At 26.8% G+C, this 22,812-nt stretch overlaps 4 protein-coding genes across 8 annotated transcripts in view; 2 read left to right on the forward strand and 2 right to left on the reverse strand.

Moving 5' to 3' along the window:
• Window positions 1-1,748, reverse strand: part of LOC117180828 (cytoplasmic dynein 1 light intermediate chain 1) — a 34,673-nt gene extending 32,925 nt beyond the window's left edge. For all 3 annotated transcript variants that reach the window (XM_033373353.1, XM_033373351.1, XM_033373350.1), the window contains exons 1-2: window positions 1,626-1,748; window positions 1,388-1,461 (exon numbers count right to left, since the gene is read on the reverse strand). In XM_033373353.1, the coding sequence (XP_033229244.1) occupies window positions 1,388-1,461; window positions 1,626-1,714 (163 nt within the window). In that variant the 5' untranslated portion in view covers window positions 1,715-1,748. The remainder of the gene's footprint in view (window positions 1-1,387; window positions 1,462-1,625) is intronic.
• On the forward strand, window positions 1,228-9,764 carry LOC117180830 (WW domain-containing oxidoreductase). 3 transcript variants are annotated; one of them, XM_033373358.1, is made up of 8 exons: window positions 1,228-1,839; window positions 2,117-2,378; window positions 2,767-2,831; window positions 5,929-6,165; window positions 6,299-6,494; window positions 6,571-6,756; window positions 9,146-9,401; window positions 9,488-9,764. In XM_033373358.1, exons 2-8 carry the CDS (start codon window positions 2,284-2,286, stop codon window positions 9,698-9,700), a joined length of 1,248 nt encoding a protein of 415 aa, XP_033229249.1. In that variant the 5' UTR covers window positions 1,228-1,839; window positions 2,117-2,283; the 3' UTR covers window positions 9,701-9,764. The 3 variants fall into 3 exon arrangements, with proteins under 3 accessions (XP_033229249.1, XP_033229248.1, XP_033229250.1); XM_033373357.1 differs by lacking the exon at window positions 1,228-1,839 and having other exon boundaries at window positions 1,981-2,378; XM_033373359.1 differs by lacking the exons at window positions 1,228-1,839; window positions 2,117-2,378 and adding an exon at window positions 2,394-2,484.
• LOC117180831 (39S ribosomal protein L15, mitochondrial) lies at window positions 9,756-17,870 on the reverse strand. Its single transcript, XM_033373360.1, has 5 exons — window positions 17,617-17,870; window positions 13,104-13,258; window positions 12,839-13,004; window positions 12,606-12,765; window positions 9,756-10,105 (listed from the first exon to the last, which is right to left on the reverse strand). Exons 1-5 carry the CDS (start codon window positions 17,725-17,727, stop codon window positions 9,804-9,806), a joined length of 894 nt encoding a protein of 297 aa, XP_033229251.1. The 5' UTR covers window positions 17,728-17,870; the 3' UTR covers window positions 9,756-9,803.
• A 30-nt stretch (window positions 17,871-17,900) lies between these two features.
• LOC117180825 (rab3 GTPase-activating protein catalytic subunit) overlaps window positions 17,901-22,812 on the forward strand; it is a 119,572-nt gene continuing 114,660 nt past the window's right edge. Inside the window, exons 1-4 of the mRNA XM_033373347.1 lie at window positions 17,901-18,360; window positions 18,472-18,757; window positions 22,067-22,203; window positions 22,276-22,489. Of these exons, the coding sequence (XP_033229238.1) occupies window positions 18,162-18,360; window positions 18,472-18,757; window positions 22,067-22,203; window positions 22,276-22,489 (836 nt within the window). The 5' untranslated portion in view covers window positions 17,901-18,161. The remainder of the gene's footprint in view (window positions 18,361-18,471; window positions 18,758-22,066; window positions 22,204-22,275; window positions 22,490-22,812) is intronic.

The raw sequence follows: 22,812 nt of genomic DNA on the forward strand, positions 1-22,812 counted from the left end.
TATTAAATTAAATTTAAAGCGATTAAAATTCCTTACTTTTTAAGTAAAAATATTGTATTTACAGCTATATGAATTTTTGACCACATAGTTACATTTTCAACCAAAAAGATTAAATTTCTACCAAAAAGTAAAATTTTTCAACAAAAAATATCAGTTTCCAACAAATAGTTGAATTTTAAACTAAAAAAGATCAGTTTTTAAACAAAAATGGAGAAGTCAAATTTTCAGTTAAAACGGTAATTTTCCAACAAACAAGAATTTGAACCATAGTGACGAATTTTCAACTAAAAGGATATAATTTTGACAAAAGAGATTAAATTTTAACCAACTATTTTTATTTTCAACCGAAAAGATTAATTTTCAACTAAGATAATGAATATTAAACTATACTACTTATATTTTAAACCTAAAAGATAAATTTTGAATACAAGAAGATTAATTTCGACCAAAAATACGAATTTTTAACAAAAAGATAATTTTTTAACCAAAAAATAAATAGTAAAATTTTTATTTAAAAAAATTAATTTTCAACCAAAGACATGATTTTTTAACTACAATTATGAAATATTCAACTTGCACAGTTAAATTTTTAGATAAAAAAATTAAATTGATATCAAGAAAATAAACGAATTTTCAACAAGCCATTAGTTAAATACAGTAATATAAAGCTACTTTTACAATCTAAGAATCATTGTTATTTAATTTTTTATTGAAATTTAAAAAAATTACTCAGATTCTCGAAAAAATCCCCTGACATTTCGAGATATATAAAAATTCCTAAACAATTCCACGTTTTACAGGTAGGATATACACCCTGATAAATTCAGTCATTTTCTGGCTTTCTTCCGGTCTCAAAAAATGTTAATCTCATTTCAGCCCCATACGATTTAACTGCCAGCCAACGAAAATTGCGATTTTGATTAAATATTTAGTTTTTGAACTTAAAAAGGGTGACAAATTTCCAAATTCGGGGTCAGATTAAAAAAAAGTACATAAGGCGAAAATTTCCCCCCTGATTCGTAGACTTCGAAAAAATGCCCGGTCAGTTGCCGGTATCTCGGTTAAGTGGTAACTCTCAGTAATATAATTATGACACTTAATATAAATGAGTGTTAGATGATAACTGTGAATTATGGATTTAAAGAAGCAGAGAAAAAATGAATGAAAGAAGACCAAACGAAAGCTACCTTGGTAACATAACCTAGAATTTTTGCAATCGCCTATGCTAAACCCGTCACACAATGAAAAGATTACACATTGCACGTCTCATATTCTCATAACGTATGCAAAGAACATACCATCTAATACCACCTACTCATGCCAAATAAAGGAGTACAGGATACAGCACCGAAAGGTAAAAAATATTGTGCCAAAATTAGCGACTTACCTATAACGAGGAGATTTTTATTTGATGGTAACTTGTTGTTCCCACTATTTTGTACTTCTGCTAAAATAGAGGACCTGCAAATAACAAGTGCAAAAATGATAAATCAAGGCATCGTGACACCTTTTTTCAGTGATTGTCTGACACATGAGATCATAGTACAACGTCCAACAAACTGCGAGAAACAAGATAACTAAAATAGACGAATGAAGAAGTGTTTAAAATAATTTTCAAAAGTTACCATAAGTTGTCTTTATTTTCTGTGTCTTCTTTCTTTTTTATGTGAGACCCACTTCTCGGCAACATTGTGTCTATGACCATCGCTGCCATTGTACATTTGACAGGCAGTGAAGGGAGAAGTGCGCCACTTTCGAATCAGTCTTAGGTCGAAGAATCGAGAAAATCGATAAGGCGTGGTTTGCAAACTTCAGTCTGTTCCATAATTTCAAAGAAGTGTATTTATTTTATAAAATGTATTAACAATCTGAACATTGAATTATGAAATTTAAGTGCTCAATAACTGCTCATTTCTAATTTTTAAATTTTTTTATAGTTAAATTGTTATAATCCTATAAAAAACATGTTAAAATCATGAAAATCATTTTTCTTCAGTTCAGGAACGTGCTTAAGTTCAGTAATTCCTCAAAATTGAGTGTTCAAGATTTTTACCAATAATTCTTTAAAACAATATATTTAAAGCAGTTTTGGTTAATTTGAGTTTTATTCAATTAGTTACAGCTATGAAAACAATTTTATGATTAATTATCCATTATTCGATCATATCTCATCAATATTAATGTCATGATATTTATTTACATCACTGGTTGAGCATTGTAAACCGGTTTGACTGTTGACGCTGTTGACCCTTTTGACAATTGGCTGTTGTCATCAAAACAAATATGGTGGGGGTTTTAAATGATTCTGACAGTGATGATGAATTACCTCCCGGCTGGGAAGAACGAGCCACAATTGATGGAAATGTTTATTATGTGAAGTAAGTTTCTCATTTACGTTTTATTCTATAATTATTGTTCACTTAAATTTTATAAGGAAGCATTGGAAATATTAGTTTTTCTTCGAATTTAGGTTATGTTCACCAGGTATTTTTTAATCAAAGGATCCAAGTTTTTTTTAACTTGATAAAAAATAATCATTTTTTCTTAAATAATAATAATAATAACAATCCAACTATAAATTACATTTATATAATCAGCTAGATAATTCAATTTAATTGGGATTCTTATTTATGAACGTTTTTCATTATTACAGTCTTTAGAACTTTAAAAATGAGTTTAAATTCTCTTATCAAAGATGTTTCAGAATCGATTAAATTTTTTTATTGAATCTTAAATTTATTTATTTAAATATTTGTATTCTTTTAGTCACTTTACAAAAGGAACTCAGTGGACTCATCCACGAACCGGTCGCAAAAAACTAGTGGAAGGAGGTAATTTTGATATACGAAAGTGCTTAATATTCTTAGAATTATTGTTAACTTCTCATACAATCAGGGTTGTTATGATACCTAAAAGATCTGAACATCTCATGAAATTGTAAAAAAGTTCGATAAGACTTGAGAGTCATGACGTTTTTTCGAGTGTACTTAATTTTTTTAAATTGCAACATAAAATTAAATAAAAACGATTCTTCATTTATAAAATAAGCTTTATATTTTACTATATTTAACTGTTTTGTTGAAAATTCGTTTTTTTTTTAATTAATTTATTAACTAAAAATTGAAGTATACGCCAGTTGAATATTCCATAAAATTAATTTAAAAATTCATCCTTTGTTGAATATTAATTTTTTAACTAAAAATTTAATATTCCATTTTTGGTTGAAAAATGATCTTTTTTTTGTTGAATATTCATCTTTTAGGTTTCAAATTCAACTATTCCAGTTGAAAATTCATTGTTTTAGTTAAAAATTCCTCAATTTGTTTAGAAAGGTATCTATTTTTTTTAATTAGTTATTTTTGGTTGAAAATTGTTTATTTTTTTTTTTTTAACTGAAAATTAACTGTTCCAATTGAATATTTCATCATCTTAGTTCAAAATTCATATATTTAGATGAACTTTAATTGTTTAAACCAAAAATAAAACTATTACATTTTTGTTAGAAAATGTATCTTTTTTTAGTAGAAAATTCATGAAAATTAACTATTCCATTTCCGGTTGGAAACTGATCTTTTTTAGTTGAAAATTCAACTATTTGGTTGAGAATTCATGTACTTTGTTGAAAAGTCGTATTTTTCGTAGAAAATTAATCTGTTTGATTGAAAATTAAACTATTTAGTTAAAAATTCATCTATCTTATCTACGATAAAATAAAAATTGGTTTGGACTATTATTCAAGTTCGTCGACCAGTGACAAATTCACGAAGTGATTAATTATGTTATTAGCATTTTATAATTATTTAATTATTTGATGATGCGCAAGCATTTAAGAATATCTTATAGAAAAATTTTCTATAGCTTTCTAAGTTAAGCATAATAATTGAATTCCTAGAAATTGAAAAAAAAACATTATTTATCATGAACTCGCAAAACTGTATACATATTCCGAATCAATTGTTTTCAAAAACTTCGGTTACACACGAAATCATTTAAAATTCTTTGAAATGCCGTACTTTTTATTAATGTCTTAAAATCCCTTAAAAACTATGCAAATCCTAGAAATCGCTTTAAACCCTCAAAATCCTTTCAAAGTTGTGGAAATACCTAAAAATCCCTAAAAATCTGTTGAAACCATGTAAATTTTTTGAAATCTTTAAAATGTATGGAAATCTCTTTAAATCCCTTAAAATATATTTACAACCATATCAATATTTTACAGACGATTAAAATTCCCCTTAAGTTCTTTCAAATCTTTTCTAATACACGGAAATCTTTAGTAACCTTTTAAAATAATTTGAAATTGCGTGAAATCACCGAAAACCCTTTAAGTATTTTAAAATCCGTTTAAATTCTTTAAAAACGTTTGAACTGTTTGGAAATCTCTTTAAAACACTTTGAATCTTTAAGATTGCATTAAAATATTCTTATATTCTTCATAAATTGTTAAAATACTTTGGCATCTTATGAAATCTTTTATAATCTTTTCAAATCCTGTAACTTATTATACCTAAAATATTTTGAAATATCTTAAAATCCAGTAAAATCTGTAGAAATCAGATTAAATTCCTTGAGGTCCCTTAAAAAGTTGGTAAAATCTCTTGAAAAATTGAAATTATCTGAAATTGTACTAGGTAAATTTTTCAAACTTTTGAAATTCATTAGAATATTCGGAAATCCTTTGAAAATCTTTTGAAATCTTACGAAGAAATCCTTTGAAGCCCCTTTGTATGTGTGAAAATCCATTATAATCCTTTGAAATATCCTCAAATCTTCGAAATCTGAATAAAATTTCCCGAGTTCCTTAAAAATGCATGAAAAAACGTCAGTGATACCTAAAGACCTTTAAAATCCATTATAATATCGTAACTTTTCTGAAAATTTCTTAAAATACTTTAAAAAACTATGAAATTCCTTGAAATCGCTTGAAATCTGCAAAGACCCGTATCATTCCTTAAAAGATGTGGAAATCCCTTAAAATCTCTAAAAATATTTTCAACTGCTTGAAATATTTCAAAATCTTACGAGATCTTTTGGCATCTTTGAAATCCCTTTGAAATTCAGTGAAATCTTTAAAATCCGTGGGAATCTTTGCGAATCTCTTAAAGTCTCTTAAAATATATAAATCATTTTAAATGACTTAAAAGCGATTAAAAAGTCCTCGAAATTCCTGAAAATACTTTATTATATTCGGAAATTCTTTGAAATTTCGTCAAGTCTTTTGAAGCCTTACAAAATCTTTTAAAGCCTTACAAAATCTTTTAAAATCCGTGGATATACTCTAAAATCGTTTGAAACCTCTTAAATCTTCGAAATCACATTAAAATACCCCGATATCCTTCAAAAAACGAGAAAATACTTCCGTATTTTATGAAATCCTTTTAAATCCCTGACTTATTTTGAAATATTTCGAAATCTCTGGAAATCTAATTTAACTTTTTGAAGTCTCTTCTAATATTCTAAAATCCCTTGAAAAATTGAGATTCTCTAAAATCGGATTAGGCAATTTCTTCAAAAACTTGAAATCGTCCTTCGAAATACTTTTAAATCTTTTGGAATTTGTTAGAATACCTTAAAATCACTAGAAATCTGTGGAATATTTCGAAATCTCGCCGTATATCGCAAAAATAATTAATATATATTTTTTGTATAATGAGCCAAAAATATCAAATCTTACGTAAGAAGGGTTGGGGTCTAAAATTTTAAAAATAATTCTTACGTAATTAATGGAAGTTTTCTTTACGATTGCATTCGTTAATAATTTCGAAAGGAATCATTGTAAAATTTGTCTTTGACCAGTAGAATTTTGTTTAAAATATACCCAGAATTTTTCAAACTTAAACCAGGAAAACCTGAAAAAGTCCTGGAATTTTGAAACCAGACTTCTATAACAACCCTCTAAATATTATTTTTCTCTTCTTCCCGATGTAGAATTGCCTAATGGTTGGGAGAAATGTGTTTCTGACAACGGTAAAGTATTGTTCGTCGATCACGCTCATCGTACGACAACTTACACAGATCCTAGATTAGCTTTTGCAACAGAATATAGAGAAATGTCTCAACCTGTTAGACAAAGATTTGATGGGAGTAGTACTGCCCTTGCAGTACTTCATGGTCGAGATTTGAGGGGAAAGGTAGCATTGGTTACAGGAGCCAATACCGGAATAGGTAATATAAAATGGAAAATACATCTCTAGACAATGGCCAACTTGATGTATTTTTTAAATTTTATTTATATTTTATTTATTTATAGATTTATATCTTATTTATTCTGTTTTTTTACTTATTTTTTATTTTTTAGGATTTGAAACAGCCAGATCTTTGGCGCTACATGGATGCAGAGTAGTTCTGGCTTGCAGAGATATCGAAAAAGCACAAAAAGCTGCGAGAAAAATAGAAGCAGAGAGAGAAAATGTATCTTGCGATGTTTTACATTTGGATTTGTGTTCTTTGCGGCAGGTTCAAATTGCTGCTGAATCATTCAAGCAAAAATACAAGTATTACTTGAAATGTCAAGAAAATAATTTAGTAACAATATTTGTGAGATAGTAATTCATATTTTGTACTTTCTAGAAATCTTCACATCCTTATACTAAACGCTGGAGTCTTTCAGCTCCCTTATTCTCTGACAGAAGACGGTTACGAAATGACATTCCAAGTCAATCATTTGGCTCAATTCTACTTTACTTTGTTACTAGAGGAGCCAATACACCACTGCAATAATGCGAGAGTTGTTATTCTTTCCAGTGAATCACATAGGTAATTTTTCGTCTATCCCGGAAAATAGGTTCTGGATAGTTTTAGCGGGCTATTACAGGTCAGGAAAAATGAAAACCTTTTTCTAAAGAATTCTTTTTTTCCCCGTGTTCAAGAAAATTTTCCCTTTTTTAGTTTTTTTTCGCTTAAATGCAAATTGAATTGCATACTAGAACCCAATAAGAAAATACAACCTTTTTTGGATGAAAGTTTTTTTCTAATTAAAAGATCTATTATTAAATCTTGGGTTCAGAATTCATCTTTTTTGTTTGAAAATTCTGATATTTGGTTGAAAATGTAATTCATTTGTTGCAAAGTTGACTGTTTTATCAAAGTCATATTTTTAGGTCTAAATTTCAACTATTTGGTTAAAAGTTGAACTACACTGTTAAAAAATTAATTTTATTAGTTGAATATTGAAATATTTTCTTCAACATTCGTTTTTTTTTAGTCAAAAATAATTTGTTAAATTGAAAATTTAAGTATTCCATTATTTGTTAAAAATTCGACTCAAATTTTTCATTGAGAATTAACCTTTTTTTGGTTGATACAAAATTAATTTTATTGTTTAAAAATTAAACTATTTTGTTGAAAATTCTTTTTTTATTGTTGAAAATTTAACTATTTTTGTTTCGTTTCAAAATCATTTTTTAAAACTACAAATTCGACTATTCATTTTTTTTATTGAAAATTGATCGTTTTTAGTAGAGAAACCAATAATTTGGTTGAATTTTGTTCCTTTTGACAGGAACAGCTTTTCTGAGTGAAAAATGAATTTTTTTGTTTCAACTTCGTCTTTCTTGGATAATATCAACTGTTGTTGATTTAAAATTGAAATCTTTTTATTCTAAACTTCAACGATTACATTTTTCGTTGAGAATGCAACTTTTTTTTTTTAATTCAATTACTTGGCTACATGTGTAACCACTTTGTTAAAAATTGATATTGTTGGTTGAAGATTCAGTATTTTTTAAAAAATTAATTTCTTGAGTTGAGAACTTACCTTTTTCATTTTCGGTTTAAAATTTTTCTTTTATTTCATTTTATTGAAAATTAGATTATTTTGTTAAAAATTCCAATTTTTTGGTCGAAAATTCAACTGTTTATTGAAAATTCGTCTTTTTGGACAGAAAAAACGTCCTTTTGGATTGAAAATTCATCTTCTCTGATAAAAAAGATCTCGTTTGAAAATTTATCTTTCTTGTTGGATAATTAAACTGTCTTCGATAAATGCGTCGCTTTGGCTTGAAGATTTAACTATTTGATTGTAAATTCAAATGTTTGTTCTAAATTTAGTATTTATATGGTTGAAAAATCACATGTTTGATTGAAAATTAACTTTTTTGTTGAAAATTGATTTTTTCTGGTTTATTAACAACTACTTTCTAATAATCACCATAGTTTCCCTTTTCTTTTTGGATGAATTCAACCGTCTTTGGTTAAAAATAAAAATCTTTTTTTGTTGTTGAAATATTAACTTTATTCATTAAGAATGGTTTTTTAAAACTTAAAATTCAATTCCTTGGCTGAAAGTTGAATAAATAAAGAAATAAATACTACGGATAAAAATTAATTTTCTTGTTAAACGATTCATAATTTTAGTTGAAAATTAATTTCTTCGACTAAAAATGTAACTGTTCCACTTTTAGTTAAAAATATAACTTTTTCATTTTAAAATTCAACTATTTGGTTACAAACACAATTTTGTAGGTTGAAAATATAACCAGTTAGTTAAAAAAAATGTTGTACTTTCATCTTTTTCGGAAGAAAATAAGTATTGTTGGATTGAAAAGTTAACTGTCTTGTAGAAAATTCAATTATTTGGTTGAAAATGTGATTTTTTACAATTGAACGGATTGGTTGAAAATTCATTTTTATAGTTTGAAAATTCAACTATTTGGTTAAAATTTCAACTATTTTCTTGAAAATTAGTCTCTTTTTCTTGAAAGTTCAACTATTTGGTTTTCGGGTTTAAAAGTCCATTTTTTCGGAAAAATTCATCTTTTTAGCTTAGAAAACTCAACCCTTTCCTTAAAAAGTCATCTTTTCTATCAGAAAAGTAATATTTTGTGTTGAAAATTTAATATATTTCGACTTGAAATCTTAAACGTTTTATATTGAATTAATTATGGTCTATACGTAGTACCTTCATTTTATTCCCTTATTTTCGTGAATAATCACACTATTTCTCCTGATTTAAGAGCATTCTGGGTTTTAAAGTTTGTTTTTATCACTAAAAAAGGTTTAAAATAAATTTAGAAACATTTTTTTCCATTAACATTAATAATATCCTAGATGTAAAGTTGTAAATGAAGAATTAGAGAAAGTCAGGGAATTTAAAAATTGGAATTTTATAAGAAACCCTGTTTTTTAAATCTGTTATATATTTCAGATTTTCGTCAATACGAATACCTGATGATTTAGATCCTTCGAAATTGTCTCCACCAGCATATAAATACTGGAAATGGTCTGCCTACAATGATTCAAAACTGTGCAATGTGTTATTCGCACAAGAATTGGCCAGGCGTTGGCGAACTATAAGTGTTTTTAGTTGTCATCCGGGGAATATGGTGTCTTCGAATCTTGCTCGACAATCTTGGTTTTTCCGATTATTGTTCGCAATAGTGCGACCTTTTACAAAATCGCTGGTAATTCAATTTAACAGAAATAACTCTGTCAAGATTTTAAGGATTAGCTCTTCTGAGATTAATATTTACCATTTTTTTTTTTTTAGCAACAAGCGGCAAGTACGTCTGTATTTTGCGCAACAGCTCCCGAATTGGAGGGAGCAACAGGAATATATTTTAATAATTGTTACCGATGTGACTCTTCTCGAGAGTCTTTGGACCCTGATTTAGCAGGAACCCTGTGGAGTATCAGTCAAGAACTGATAAGGAACGTTCTAAAAAATGATAAACTGTGGTATGAGGTAGCGGAAAAGAGATAGCTAATTTATTCAGCACGAATATCGTGAAATAAACGTGAAATAAATCAAAACTCTGTCAAGTTTATAACTGTCGTTCTTTATTTTTTTCGATCTCTACATTATTCTAACTTGCATAAAATTCTTTAAGATACTCTGCTCTTGGTTTGAGAATGACTTTGTCTTTAATACTCACTACCCATCCTGGTTCTAAGCCATAAAATATTTGTCTCGGATCTTTTCGTTCGATAAGCATCTCGTAATCTGGATCGTCTTCTATCTTTGGAAGCTCATAGCCGTATTTCTGAGACAAAACAAGACGCTCGTAGGAAACTTGTTGTGGATCTGCTAAATATCCTCGTGTGGACGCGCTCGAATAATATTGTAGGCAATCCATTGGTGGCAAAAGTCGACGAGGAATCGCTTCACCTAGCAAGGAAAGTTTATTCAGTTTGAATTAATATTATATTAATCTGTTCAAATAATTTATTTTGTTCAATTGCGAGGGGTTGATTACTCTTTAAATCTGACGTACCTTTAAAATCGTTTGAAAACTTTTTAAATCTTTCTGAAATTTTTTCAATCTTTTGAACTTCTTTGAAATCCGGAGGTGAAAATGTATTTTAAATTACAATAAAGTACAACAGTGTGCAAATTTTCTGAAAAATTGTCATTATTTTTCAAATTTGATGAAAGTGTCTAAATTGTAAAAATAACTTGTGGTTTCTAGAAGAATTATTTATTAATATCCTACCATTTTTAACGACTTTTTTTAAACAATAGAAAATCATAAAAGTAATTCTATACTAGAAACTCTAGAATTTGCGCTCTTTTACTACATTTTACAAGCAATTATTTAATTGATTAAAAAATTTCAATTTGCATATCACTGTTACTGAATTGTATTTCATTGTAAAAATACATTTTCACCAGGAATCTTTCAAAACTTTTGCGAAAATTTTTAAATCTTTCTGAAATCTTTTTAATGTTTCTGAAATACTTATTAAATCTTTGAAATTTTTGTGAAATATTTTTAATCTTTTTAAACTCTTTAAAGGCATTGTGAAATATTTAAAATCTTTATGAAATCCTTGACATTTTTTTAATTCCTTCAAATCTTTGTCAAATATTCTAAATTCTTTCGGAATCTTTTAAAACCTTTGAAGTCTTTGTGAAATCTTTTTTAAATCTATAAAACCTTTGAAACTTTGGTAAAATATTTTGAAATTTTCTTAATTCCTTTGCAATCCTTAACATTTTTCGGAATTCCTTGAAATCTTTAAAATTTGGTGGTACATTTTGAAATATTGTGAATTATTTTGAAATCCTTTGAAATCTTTCTGAATTCTCTGCGAAATAGTTTGAAACCTTCGGATGTCTTTTGAAATTTTTGAAAATTTTCGAAATCTTTATAAATCTTTGAAACTTTTGTGAGATATTTTGAAATCTTCTGAATACTTTTGACATCCTATTAAATTATTTTAATCTTTGTGAAATCTTTCTGAATTCCTTGAAATATATGTGATATCTTTTTAAATCTTTGAAGTATTTCAGAAATATTTATGAAAAATTTGAAATCTTCTGAATTTTTTTGAAATCTTTAAAGATTTTGTGAAATCTTTTTGTAATATATTTTTTTTAATTTTCTAAATTCCTTTAAATCTTTTTTTTAATTCTTTGAATTCCTTAAACCTTTGTGAAATCCGTGAAATCTTTACGAAATGTTTGAAATTTTTCTGAATTATTTGAAATCTTGAAAATTTTGGTAAAATGTTTTTAAAAGTTTTGGAATATTTAATGCATTGTGAAATCTGTGAAATAATTTTTAAATCCTTGACATTTTTTGAATTCCTTAAAATCTTTGTCAAATCTTTGAAATCTTTGTGAAAATTTGAAATATTCTGAATTATTTTGAAATTATTTGAAATCTTTCAGAAATATTTTGGAACCTTCTGAATTCTTTCGAATTTTTTGAAATTTTCGTGATATCTAATAAAATATTCTGAATTCTTTTGAAATCTCTATAAATCTTTCTGAATTCCTAGACATCTTTGTAAAATATTCTTAAATCTTTGATGTCCTTCTGAAATCTTTGAAATTTTTCTGAATTTACAATCTTTGTAATGTCTTCGAAATATTTCTGTAATCATAAAAATCTCTGCGAAAACCTTCTGAAACATTTTTAAATCTTCTGAATTTTTTTAAATCTTTGAAGTCTTTGTGAAATATCTAAAATCTTTTGAATATATTTTAAATCCTTCTGAATTCCTTGAAAACATTCTGAAATCTTTGATATTTTCATGATATCTTTAGAAACATTTCAAATTCTTCTTAAATCCTATGAAATATTTTTAAATCTCTGAAATCTGTAAAAAATACTTTAAAATAGAGTAAAAGGTTTGTTAATTTTCTATGTTCTTTTAATATCCTGTGAAATCTTTTGATATACATTAAAATATTTTGAAATCTCTCAAGTTTTTTTGGAATCTTTTTTAAATATTTGAAAATTTTCTAAATTCCTTGAAATATTGGTTAAATCTTATGAAATGCTTTGAAATGTTTATAAATCTTTTTGAATTATATGAAACATTTGTGAAATCTTTGCGAAATATTTGAAACTTTTCTGTATTTTTGGAAATCTTAGTGAAATATTTTGAAATCTTGTGAATTTTCGAAATCTTTGAAATTGGTGTGATATGTTTGGAAATCTTTAAGATGTCTATAGTCTTTCTGAAATATTTGAAATCTCTGAAATTTGTGTGAAATCTTGAGAATTTTTTGTTGCTGAAATTTGCAAAGCCTTTGTGAAACCTTAAAAGTCTGTAAAGTTTTTGAAATCTTAATGTAAAATCTATGAAATCTTGAAATCTGGCGCACACTCAAAAGTCGAATTGTGAAACACTCGATAAATTTATTTAATATAAGGCACCTCTATTGAAGAACTGTTTCACATTGATCATACACTGTAGACTATTGAGATCGTAGAAAGCAGTTGTTATGGTCCCACCGTTTTTTTCAATGGCAGCAATCACAGGCTCACTGGCCCATTGCACTTCGACGTTCACTTTTGCGCTAAATACGCTCATTCCCTTGAGTATATAAAATGTATTTAATACTTAATATAATTAAATTTTCATCAAGGCTATTTTAATTTATACTCACCTCATCTGTGAGATGTATGCCTGCCTGTCTCATATCAGGTTCGAGTCTGTAGAGACCCGTATTCATGACGGCTGTGAGGTCAATGGGTTTAGTTGGATCTAATCTATTCGTATCAATCATTTTTTGCAGATTGAACAACGATATTGGCGGGTATTCTCTTCTTAAACTGCAAACAAAAATTTAATTATTTCAAGTTTTCTTACAAAATAATATGCATTTAAAAACAAAATTTAAATAATTAGATAATTAAATAAAAATGTATTACTGATGGCCTTTATAATAGGGTTCTCTTCCAAATCTCAGATAGAATGGATTATTTCCAGTTTCGTATCCAGGTCGCATATAATTCTGTCGAGCTAGGGAACCCTTGTTTCCGGCCCCATGTTTGTCTCCTCCGTGTTGACCCCTTCCTCTTTGATTCTTGAATTCAAATAACATTATTCAAATATTATTTTACTGAAATAATTTGTTTTGCAATTTGAAGTTCAAAATTTCGACTCAATTTCATGAATAATATGAGGATTTCTTCAATTTAAGAAAATAAATGAAAATCTGTAACTCTGCATACTATAAACGGTTTGCGTCATTTTCATAATAATTTTGAATCAATCAAATATATATAGAAATAATATTTAAGAGCCAAATCCAAAAGTTTAAAGGCTGATGCTCTAACAACCTTAACGTGAACTTATCGCCCAAAACTAAGCCTCTCGGGTAGAGTTCTGAGTCGGTTATATTACTTTGAGAACGGTAACGAGAATATTTCCGAGAATATAACCGAGAAATAAATTCTCTGAGAATTGATGAAAATCTCAGAATTTATTTTAATAGAAGATTGCATTTTTTCGTTAACTTTTCTGTTGAAAATTCAACTCTTTTTTTGAAAGTTTGTCTTTTTTATTTTAAAGTTTACCTGATTTATCAGAAATTAAATCTTTTTTTGATAAAAATGCAACTGCTTGGTTAAATATTAAGCTATTATACTATTTTCGTGAAAACTTAACTATTTCGTTCAAAATTTACTTTTTGTTTAAAATTTATATTTTGGTGTAAAAAAATGAACTGAAAGATTTTCTGAATGAAAGTTCCACTTATAAAAAAAAATTGGTTTTTTAGTACAAATTAATCTTTCATGGGTAAAAATGCTACCATTTAGTAAAGAATTTAACTATATTGTTCAAAATTCATCCTTTTTGGTTGAAAAAATTCGTCTTTTTGGATTGAAAATTCAAATTTTTTTCGTAGAAACTTATTTTTTTGTTACAAAAATTCATATTTTGATCTTGATAAGTTAACTGGAATCTTTTTTGGATAAAAACTCAACTTTTTTTGTAATAAAAAATTCTTCTGCCTTAAGATAAATTTCATATTTTTTTATAAAACTGCAAATTTGGTTAAAAATTCAATTTTTTGGTAGAAAATTATTTCTTGTTAAAAAATTCATAGTTTGATCGTGAAAATTCGACTAAAATCTTTTTTAACAGAAAATTCAACTCATTTTTTTTTTAAATTTATCTTTTCGATTTAAAGCTTCATCTGTTATAGAAGAAATTTCATTTTTTTTATCAAAATGCAACTTTTTGTTTAAAGATCGTTCTTTTTTGCTTGATAATTCAACTAATTTGTTTTAAAAATTTGGTTGAATCGCTTTCTTAAGAAATCACTTTTTTTGTTAAAGATTTATATTTCAAGTTGAAAAGTTATCTCGTTGGTTAAAAGTTGAATTATCTGGTTATAAATTAATCTTTTTTTGATTGAAAATTCAACTACTTGGGTCAAAGTTAAACTAGATTGTGAATTTTTTTTATTGAAGGCTTATGTCTGGTTGAAAGTTTAAATGTATAGTAGAAAGTACTTCCTTTTTTTTAGAATTCATTTTTTAACAGAAAATGGTACTTTTACATTTTTTAAGATTGATATTTTTTAGTTAAAAATTCGGGTATTTCTTTTGTAACAAAATATTTGTTTAGTTTGAAGGTTCCTTTTTTTTGCATAAAATGCATCAATTTCGTTGAAAATTAATTTTTTGTTGAACAGTCATATTTTTTGTTTGAAAATTTAATTTTTATAAAGAAAATTTGTGTTCTGGTTTAAAGGTTCAATAATTTAGATAAACTTTTATTTATTTTTTGAGTGAAAAATCTTTATTTATTGGAAACCCGTCATTTTGTTTAAAAAATTTTTTTCTTTTGTTGTATAAAAACTTGTTTTTTTTTGTTGTTTGAAATAAATTAATACGTTTGGAAATTTTAAATTTGTATATGAAACACCGTAATTCCTGAATATGTCTAAGCTAGAAAATAGTTTATATTCAACCGCTGATATAACCTGAAAAATAAAAATATTATTAAAAATCATAAATTCTCTTAAATTCTTTTCAATTCTCCTAAATTCTTTCCTATTCTCGATTATATAACCTGAACGTAAATTTTTGGGAATTTAAGAACTCTACTCCCGGGAATTAAAAACTGTACAATTTTAAATTCAAATTAACTAATAATTATAATAATAATAATTACTAATAATTATTTTATAATCGTTCAAGCTCGTACATTTTTAGTTTTAAATTTGTCGGGACTAAAGTGTTTTTTGAGGGCTTCGAAAGAAATGATTTATTTTTGGCAGATTATGCTTTGTAATTGCATAATTTTGAGAGTTTTTTGTTTAAAAATATAAACTTTTCAAGTTTTAAAAGAATTTGTAACAAAAATGTTTAGATCTATTTTAGTAAAAATTTCATTATTTTGTAAAACCAAATTAAAATTATTTAAAATTTTAATTCTCAACGAAAAATGCAATAATTGATATTTTATACTAAAAAGACGAGTTTTCAACAAAATAATTGAATTTTTGATAAAAAAAGTTGTATTTTCAACCCAAAAGGGCTATTTAAATAAAATAGTTAAATGCTCAACAAGATAATTGAATTTTCAAACAATAAAATTAATCTTCTACCAAAAAGACAAATTTGCATCAAAACACATACATTGTCAATAAAATAGTTGACTTTTCCCCCAAAAAAGATAAATTTGCAACCAACATTTAAAACGTTTAATTGTCAAGCAGAAAAATAAGCCTACCAAATATTTCAATATTCAATCCAAGAGATGAATTTTGTACTATAATTATATATCTTCGAACAAAAAATAAACTTTTAATAGAGTAGTTCAACTTTTAATTAAGTAGTATAATTTTTAACCAAGAATATCAATTCTGAACAAAAAAATGTAATAGTTGACATTTCAACGACAAAAGAAAATTTTTCAACAAAATTGTTGACTTTTCAACCATACAGTGGCATTCTTAACATCAACAAAAAATGAAATTTCTACCAAAAGAGATGAATTTTCAATAAGTGTTACATTTTCAACCAACAAAAATTTTTCAGTCAAAGAAGAAAATGAATTCTTGAATTATCTACAAAAATTTTGACTTACAACCCCAAAATATGAATTGTGAATAAAAAAGAGTTAATTTTCAATAGAAAAGATGAATTTTCAAGCAAAACAACATACATTTTCAATGATGTAGTTGAATTCTCCACTAAAAAATATCATTTTATCAAAAATTATAAAGTTTAATTTTCGACCAGAGAAATAAACGAATTTTCAACGACATATTTAAATATTCAATCTAAGAGATGCAGTTTTCACTAAAATTATGTATCTTCAACTAAAAAAATGAATTTTTAAGTACTACTTTCAACCAAGTGGTTGGATTTTCATCCAAAAAAGATGAATTCTCAACAAAACAAATAATGCTGGATATTTCAAACAAAAATTTTATACTTTTAAATAAACAAAATTATTTAAACAGAAAATGAATTTTCAATAAAATAGTTGAATTTTTAACCATAAAAGATTAATTTTTAACAAAAGACTTCCATTTTTAATGAAAAAAAAGAAATGTCTACCCAAAGAGGTGAATTTCAAATAAAGAGTTATATTTCCAACCAATAAAGATTTTTTAGTGAAGGCCGGAAAACAATGGTTGAATTCTATATAAAATAGATGACTTGTCAACCAAAAAGGACGATTTTATAACAAAATAAATAAATTTTCAACCAATACATTACCTTTTTAATAAAAATATGAGTTTCAACCAAGAAGATTAATTTTCTACGTTGTTGAATTTGCATCGAAACACATGAATTTTCAATAAAATAGTTGAAGTTTCCATTATAAAAGATTAATTTTCAACCAAAAATTATAAAGTTGATTTTTCAACCAAAGAAATAACCGAATTTTCAACAAAATAACTAAATTTTAAATCCAAAAAGACGAATTTTCAGCCGAAAAAGATGACTATTAAACAAAATTGTTGAATTTTCAACAACATACTTTAATTGAATATTAATATAAATAATATTACTATTATACCCAAAAAATCCAGTTTCTTTCATTTTTTAAAGAACAAGCAATACAATTTTACTCAGTTTTCTAAAACCTTGAAAATTACTATAAAAAAACATGAAAAACAAAAGCCTTATATACTGCAATCAAAACCAAAATATAGTTTTGACAGCACTAGTACTGACACAATTTTACTTATTCATAAACTTTTTCACTTCGCTAAGAGTTTCACGGATTGGCTTCACGTCAGCATAACATTTAATAATAAAATCTAAAAGTTTAAAGCCCTCGAATCACGGAATTGTTATCCAAACAAATGGTTACGAAAACCCACTTTATTTGAGAAATTTTACAACGGTTATCATTCTAAATACTTCAAATAGAGTTTCTGGATAGTGATCACATATCACAATCATAAAATCATACCTTTTTTACTGCTCCAGGATGATTTTTAAGATTTCCTATGCAGACTCTCGGAAGGGCTCTGAGCATTTGGAAAGCCAGTTCCCGGCCTTGCGTTGCAACGGTTCCAGACATTCTATCTATTATTTATATATAGTTGTTCTTAAAAATGCATACACTTTCACTTTTTCGACGATACGACGTATGAAACACTTTATTTCATATTTTTTCCGAATGAAAATCTATACTACTTTGTTCATGACATAACCTAAAAGATGAGGTTATGTTTAATTTTCTTGTCGAACAGAGGTTCTCAACACTTTTCCTGAAATTCATTATGGTTCTCAACTCCTTATTTAGCCGGGATATTGATAGAACAAATACGAAACAGCTGATTAAGTGGTCAACAAGGACAACAAAATATGTTGGCTGTCAGACAGATTCAACAGATTTAATTTGTTTCAAAATGCCGTGACAGTGCCCTTTAAAAAACTTTGATAAAATCCTATCAGTGTACGTCAACAAAGAAAAAATTCTTTTGAAATAATTGTTACTCAAAATTCGTGGAAATGAATAACGATGAAATTTCTGAGGACGTTTACCATCACGATTTTACAACCGCCACCGAATGGGAAATATTTATTGCTCGAATAGAGGAAATTATGCATGAATGGAAACTCCCACATTTACCCCTTGGTCCTCTCTTGAAAGCAGGTGATTTTGTTAATTTGTCCTGGCAAGAAACGTCGGAGACTTTAAACTTTGCAGGTTAGTTTTTTGTTATTTTGCTCTTCAATATGGCTTTGTTTTTATTTTGTGTTAATCCAATTTTCTCGACTGCAATCCATTAAGAAGTTACATTTAAATGTCCTTTTGCAGAAGTGGAATTTATATTGAAACACTTCAAATTGAAGACAGAAAATAATGATTCCGTTGGAGGCCTTGGAGACGAACGTGAAGATTCTTTCACGCAGTGTCAAAAAGATATTATCAATGCCTCTAATGACTTTGCTCAAATAAATGGGAATCATGTGGAAATAGCTCGATTCTATGGAGTTAGAGAATTTCTGATTTTAGTCCCATCCAAACGAAGTCTGATACAAGATGAAACAAAAATAAAAATCTTGCTTAGTTCTCTCACCATCGCAGCAAGCAATGCTAACTGGTAAGTATTATTCAAAAGACATCTAATTTTTAATCCCTATTCCGCCCCCCCCCCCTTTTTAAAGGACATCTCTTTTTCCCTCTGTTTTAAGAAAAACTTCCTCTTTTTCTCGTTTTTCGATTGAACTCGAACTATATTAATAGAACCCAATAAGAAAATCCAACTGTAATAGGTTAAAATTTAATTATTTTTAATTTAAGAGTTTACTTTATTATTATTTTTGGTTCAGAATTCATCGCTTTTGGTTAAAAGTCATCTTATTTTATCGAAAATTAAACTGTGTTGTTAAAAAATTAATATTTTTATATGGAAAATGCGTCTTTTTTTAAATTCTGTATTTTAAAAAATTCGAGTTTTGTCTTGAACATTCAATTTTTTGGTTAAAATGTAACTTTTTATGTTAATTAGAAATCCACGTCCTCAGTTAAAATTCAAATGTTTTGTTAAAAATTTAATCTTTTTCTTAAAAATTTAACTGCCTTCTGGAAAATCCGTCCTTTTGTCTTGACAATTTTTCAAATAGTGTTATTTGACTCTTATCTGAATCTTCTGTTTCAATATAAAATTCGACTATTATATTTTTTGTTTTTCATTAATCTTATTTTATTACAAATTGTACTATTTCCTTGAAAATTGTATTATCTTGTTGAAAATGCAACTATTCTATTCAAAAGTCATTTTTTTGTCTAAAATTCAACTGTTTTATTGTAAATTCGTTTTTGTTTATGTTGAGAATCAATTTTTTAACTCTTTACTTCAACTGTTTATTCAAATGTTTATTATTATTAAAATTTTAAATTCATCTATTTTGTTTAAGTCATCTTAGTTTTTCGAAAACTTAACTGTTTTGCTGAAAATTTATGTTTTCAGATAGAAAATTCGTAATTTTTCGTGAAAATTCAACTGCCTTCTGGAAAGTTTGGTGTCGACTTAAAAATCTAATTTATTTGAAAAATCATCTTTTTACGTAGATTGAAAATTTACGCATTTGGTTAAAATTCAAATATTTGGATGAAAAGTAATCTTTTTTTGGTCTGAAATTCAACTGTTTTGTAGGAAATTCATTTTTTATGTTGAAAATTAAATTTTCGAATTGATCGAGATTCACCTTTTTTTAAGTCAACTGTTTATTAATAAAAATGAAAATGATTTTTCTTTAAAATATCATTTATTATATTTTTCGTTAATAATTGATCTTTTATGGTAAAATATTTAATTATATTGTTGAAAATTAATTAATTTAATTAATTAATTAATTAAGTTGGAACTTCATCTTTATGGTTTGAAAATTCTATCATTTAGTTGAAAATCCATATTTTTATGTAGATTTTATCTCCTTTCTTTATAGAGAAATCTATTATATTTTTTATTAATTTTGTTTCGTTAAAAATTGTACTATATTTTAAAAATTTAATTATTTTGTTGAAAATGAAACTATTTTGTTAAAGTCATCTTTGTTGGCCCAAAATTCAACTTTTATGTTGAAAATTAGTGTTTGTTTATGTTTGGAAATTAATTTTTTATAAAATGATATATTTGAATTGATAAAGATTCTTCTTTTTTAATTAAACTGTTTATCATTAAAAAAATTTTAAGCTTTTTTCTTAAACATCAACTGTTATAATCTTTTTTTCATTGAAATTTTAATTACTTAGTTAAAAATTTTATTATATTGTTGAAAATTCGTCTGTTTTGTTTAAAAGTTATCTTATTTTATAGGAAATGCAATTGCTTTGTTGAAAATTCAACCGCCTTCTTAAAAGTTCATCTTCTGGGCTTGGACATTTTTTAAATAGAGTTATTTTACTCTTAGATTTCTTGTTTTGCCAAAAAAGTTTACTATTATATTTTTTGTCTTTAATACATCTTGTTTTGTTCAAAATTCTACTATTTGCTTAAAAATGCAATTATTTGGTTTTAAATTCAACTATTTTGTTACAAAATGATTTATTCATCTGTTTGACTTGAAAATTCAACTATTTGATTTAAAACACAACTGTTTTTCGTCGAAGTTTAGTATTTTTTTGTTGAAATTCGATCATTTAGTTGAAAATTTAACTTTTTAGTTACAAACGCAACTGTTTTGTTGAAAATTCGTCTCTTTACATCTTTACATATTTTTTGGAATCGAAGGTAACGGTTTTGTAAAACATTCGCCTTTTTAATTTTATTACTTAAGGGCACGTGACACAGCTAAATTCCTATATTACCGACCTCAATTTTCAGTTCACTGAATGTTTTTTTGAACCTAAGAACTTTTTTTGTAAATAAAATATCGAGCTGAAACTTTGGAAAATGTATTAGAGTACAATAAAGTACGTTTAGGTACTGCATTTTGGTAAGAACTTCACTAAAAATTATTTTATCTTTTTTCTGAACCTCGACATTTTTTGAACGTTCCAACTTTTTTTATACACAAATATCGGTCTCAATTTTTGAGAAATGCAAGAGCCGAAAGAAAACTACGTTTAAGTACAAATCTTAATAATAAAAGATGTAAAAAAATATATTTCAACAATCAATTCCAACGGCATCAACCGGTAACGTTGTACATGAAAATACGAAACCTGGCGGCCACTAGACGAGGCTCTAGAGGGTTCGTATTTTCGTTTACAACGTTACTGGCTGATGCCGATGGAATTGATAGTTAAAATTTTTTTTACATCTTTTATTATTAAGATTTGTACTCAAACGTAATTAATTACTTTCGGCTCTTGCATTTCTCAAAGTTTGAGACCGATATTTTGTGTATAAAAAAAGTTGGAACGTTCAAAAAATGTCGAGGTTCAGAAAAAAGATAAAATAATTTTCAGTAAAGTTCCTACCAAAATGCAGTACCTAAACGTACTTTATTGTACTCTAATATATTTTCCAAAGTTTCAGCTCGATATTTTATTTATAAAAAAAGTTCTTAGGTTTAAAAAAACATTCAGTGAACTGAAAAAGTGAGGTCGGTAATACCGGTATTTAGCTGTGTCACATGCCCTTAACTTGTTTGTTGAAAATTTAGCTCGTATAGTAAACATATATTTGGGTTAAAAATGTAACTTTTTTTTAATGCAATATATGTCGCCTTGAATCTTAAAAATCGAAAGCGCTTCATATTGAATTCAATATTGTACTTAGATCAATTTTATTTAAAAGAATTTGTCCCGCTATTACTCCCCTATTTTAGTGAAAATCACCCAATTTTCGCTGTTTTGAGATAGTTTTGGGCTGTGCAGTCTGATCGAAGTTTAATTTAAAAATGTATAGTTATAAATTGTTTAAACCTTAAATTCCTAATTAAATTAACATCAATTATTTCAGCGAGGTTCCTGTTTTCGTCCAGGTCCTTGAACTATGGCAGCAATTTTATCTTGGGGTTGGCCTAGGAAGAGGTTCCAAAGTTAATTTTAATATGGTCCACTTGAAAAAAACTCCGCGTCATTGCAAGCATTTAACTGGTATCTAATTTAAATTTAATTTACCCAAGTTAAAAAAAAATAGAATTTGATTCACAATTAATTCCTTCACAGGGTTGCTCACTTTATTCAAACAAAAAATCAGCGAAGGGTGCGGTATCAGATTAGAGCCGGCAATTGTCTCTACAAGGTTTACTTATGTCGTTAAGGATTGGATCAACAGTGCGTGGACTCAGGAACCTCCAGATTTCGATTTCTTGCAAGGAGAAACTCTGGGTGTTGCCGAATTGGGCAAGCTTCCATTTGGCGCAAGTTTCGATCCAATTGGGTAAGTATTTCGATGGAATCAAACATTTTATAATCAATATTGGGAAAAGATCCTAAAATTTGACGTGTAGAATTCTTGAAAATAAAACCTAGAATCTAACGACTAAATTTGGAGAACCACCATAAAATGTTCCTATTGGAATTTGAAAAAAGATAACAATTTTCCTAAAAAATAAAAGACAAATTTCTTTTTTTGGACGAAAATAAAAAAGAGGAAAGAAAAATTCATTTGATTCTCAGGTATCAGGGAGAGAGCATCGCGATTTCGTTGCTGTTTCTATCTGATCAAAGTTTTCTTACCTTGATAATATTGATGTGTGAGTG

The sequence above is a fragment of the Belonocnema kinseyi genome, chromosome 9, assembly GCF_010883055.1.
Source record: "Belonocnema kinseyi isolate 2016_QV_RU_SX_M_011 chromosome 9, B_treatae_v1, whole genome shotgun sequence".
NCBI lineage: Eukaryota > Metazoa > Arthropoda > Insecta > Hymenoptera > Cynipidae > Belonocnema > Belonocnema kinseyi.

Excerpts from the sequence above, each read along its gene's own strand:
- LOC117180830 (XM_033373358.1), top strand. The coding sequence starts at position 2,284 with ATGGTGGGGGTTTTAAATGATTCTGACAGTGATGATGAATTACCTCCC. Across the intron at positions 2,379-2,766 it reads GGAAATGTTTATTATGTGAA|TCACTTTACAAAAGGAACTC; the intron begins GTAAGTTTCTCA and ends GTATTCTTTTAG. Across the intron at positions 2,832-5,928 it reads CAAAAAACTAGTGGAAGGAG|AATTGCCTAATGGTTGGGAG; the intron begins GTAATTTTGATA and ends TTCCCGATGTAG.
- LOC117180831 (XM_033373360.1), bottom strand. The coding sequence starts at position 17,727 with ATGTCTGGAACCGTTGCAACGCAAGGCCGGGAACTGGCTTTCCAAATG. Across the intron at positions 13,259-17,616 it reads ATCCTGGAGCAGTAAAAAAG|AATCAAAGAGGAAGGGGTCA; the intron begins GTATGATTTTAT and ends TTTGAATTCAAG. Across the intron at positions 10,106-12,605 it reads GAAACAGTTCTTCAATAGAG|GTGAAGCGATTCCTCGTCGA; the intron begins GTGCCTTATATT and ends TTTCCTTGCTAG.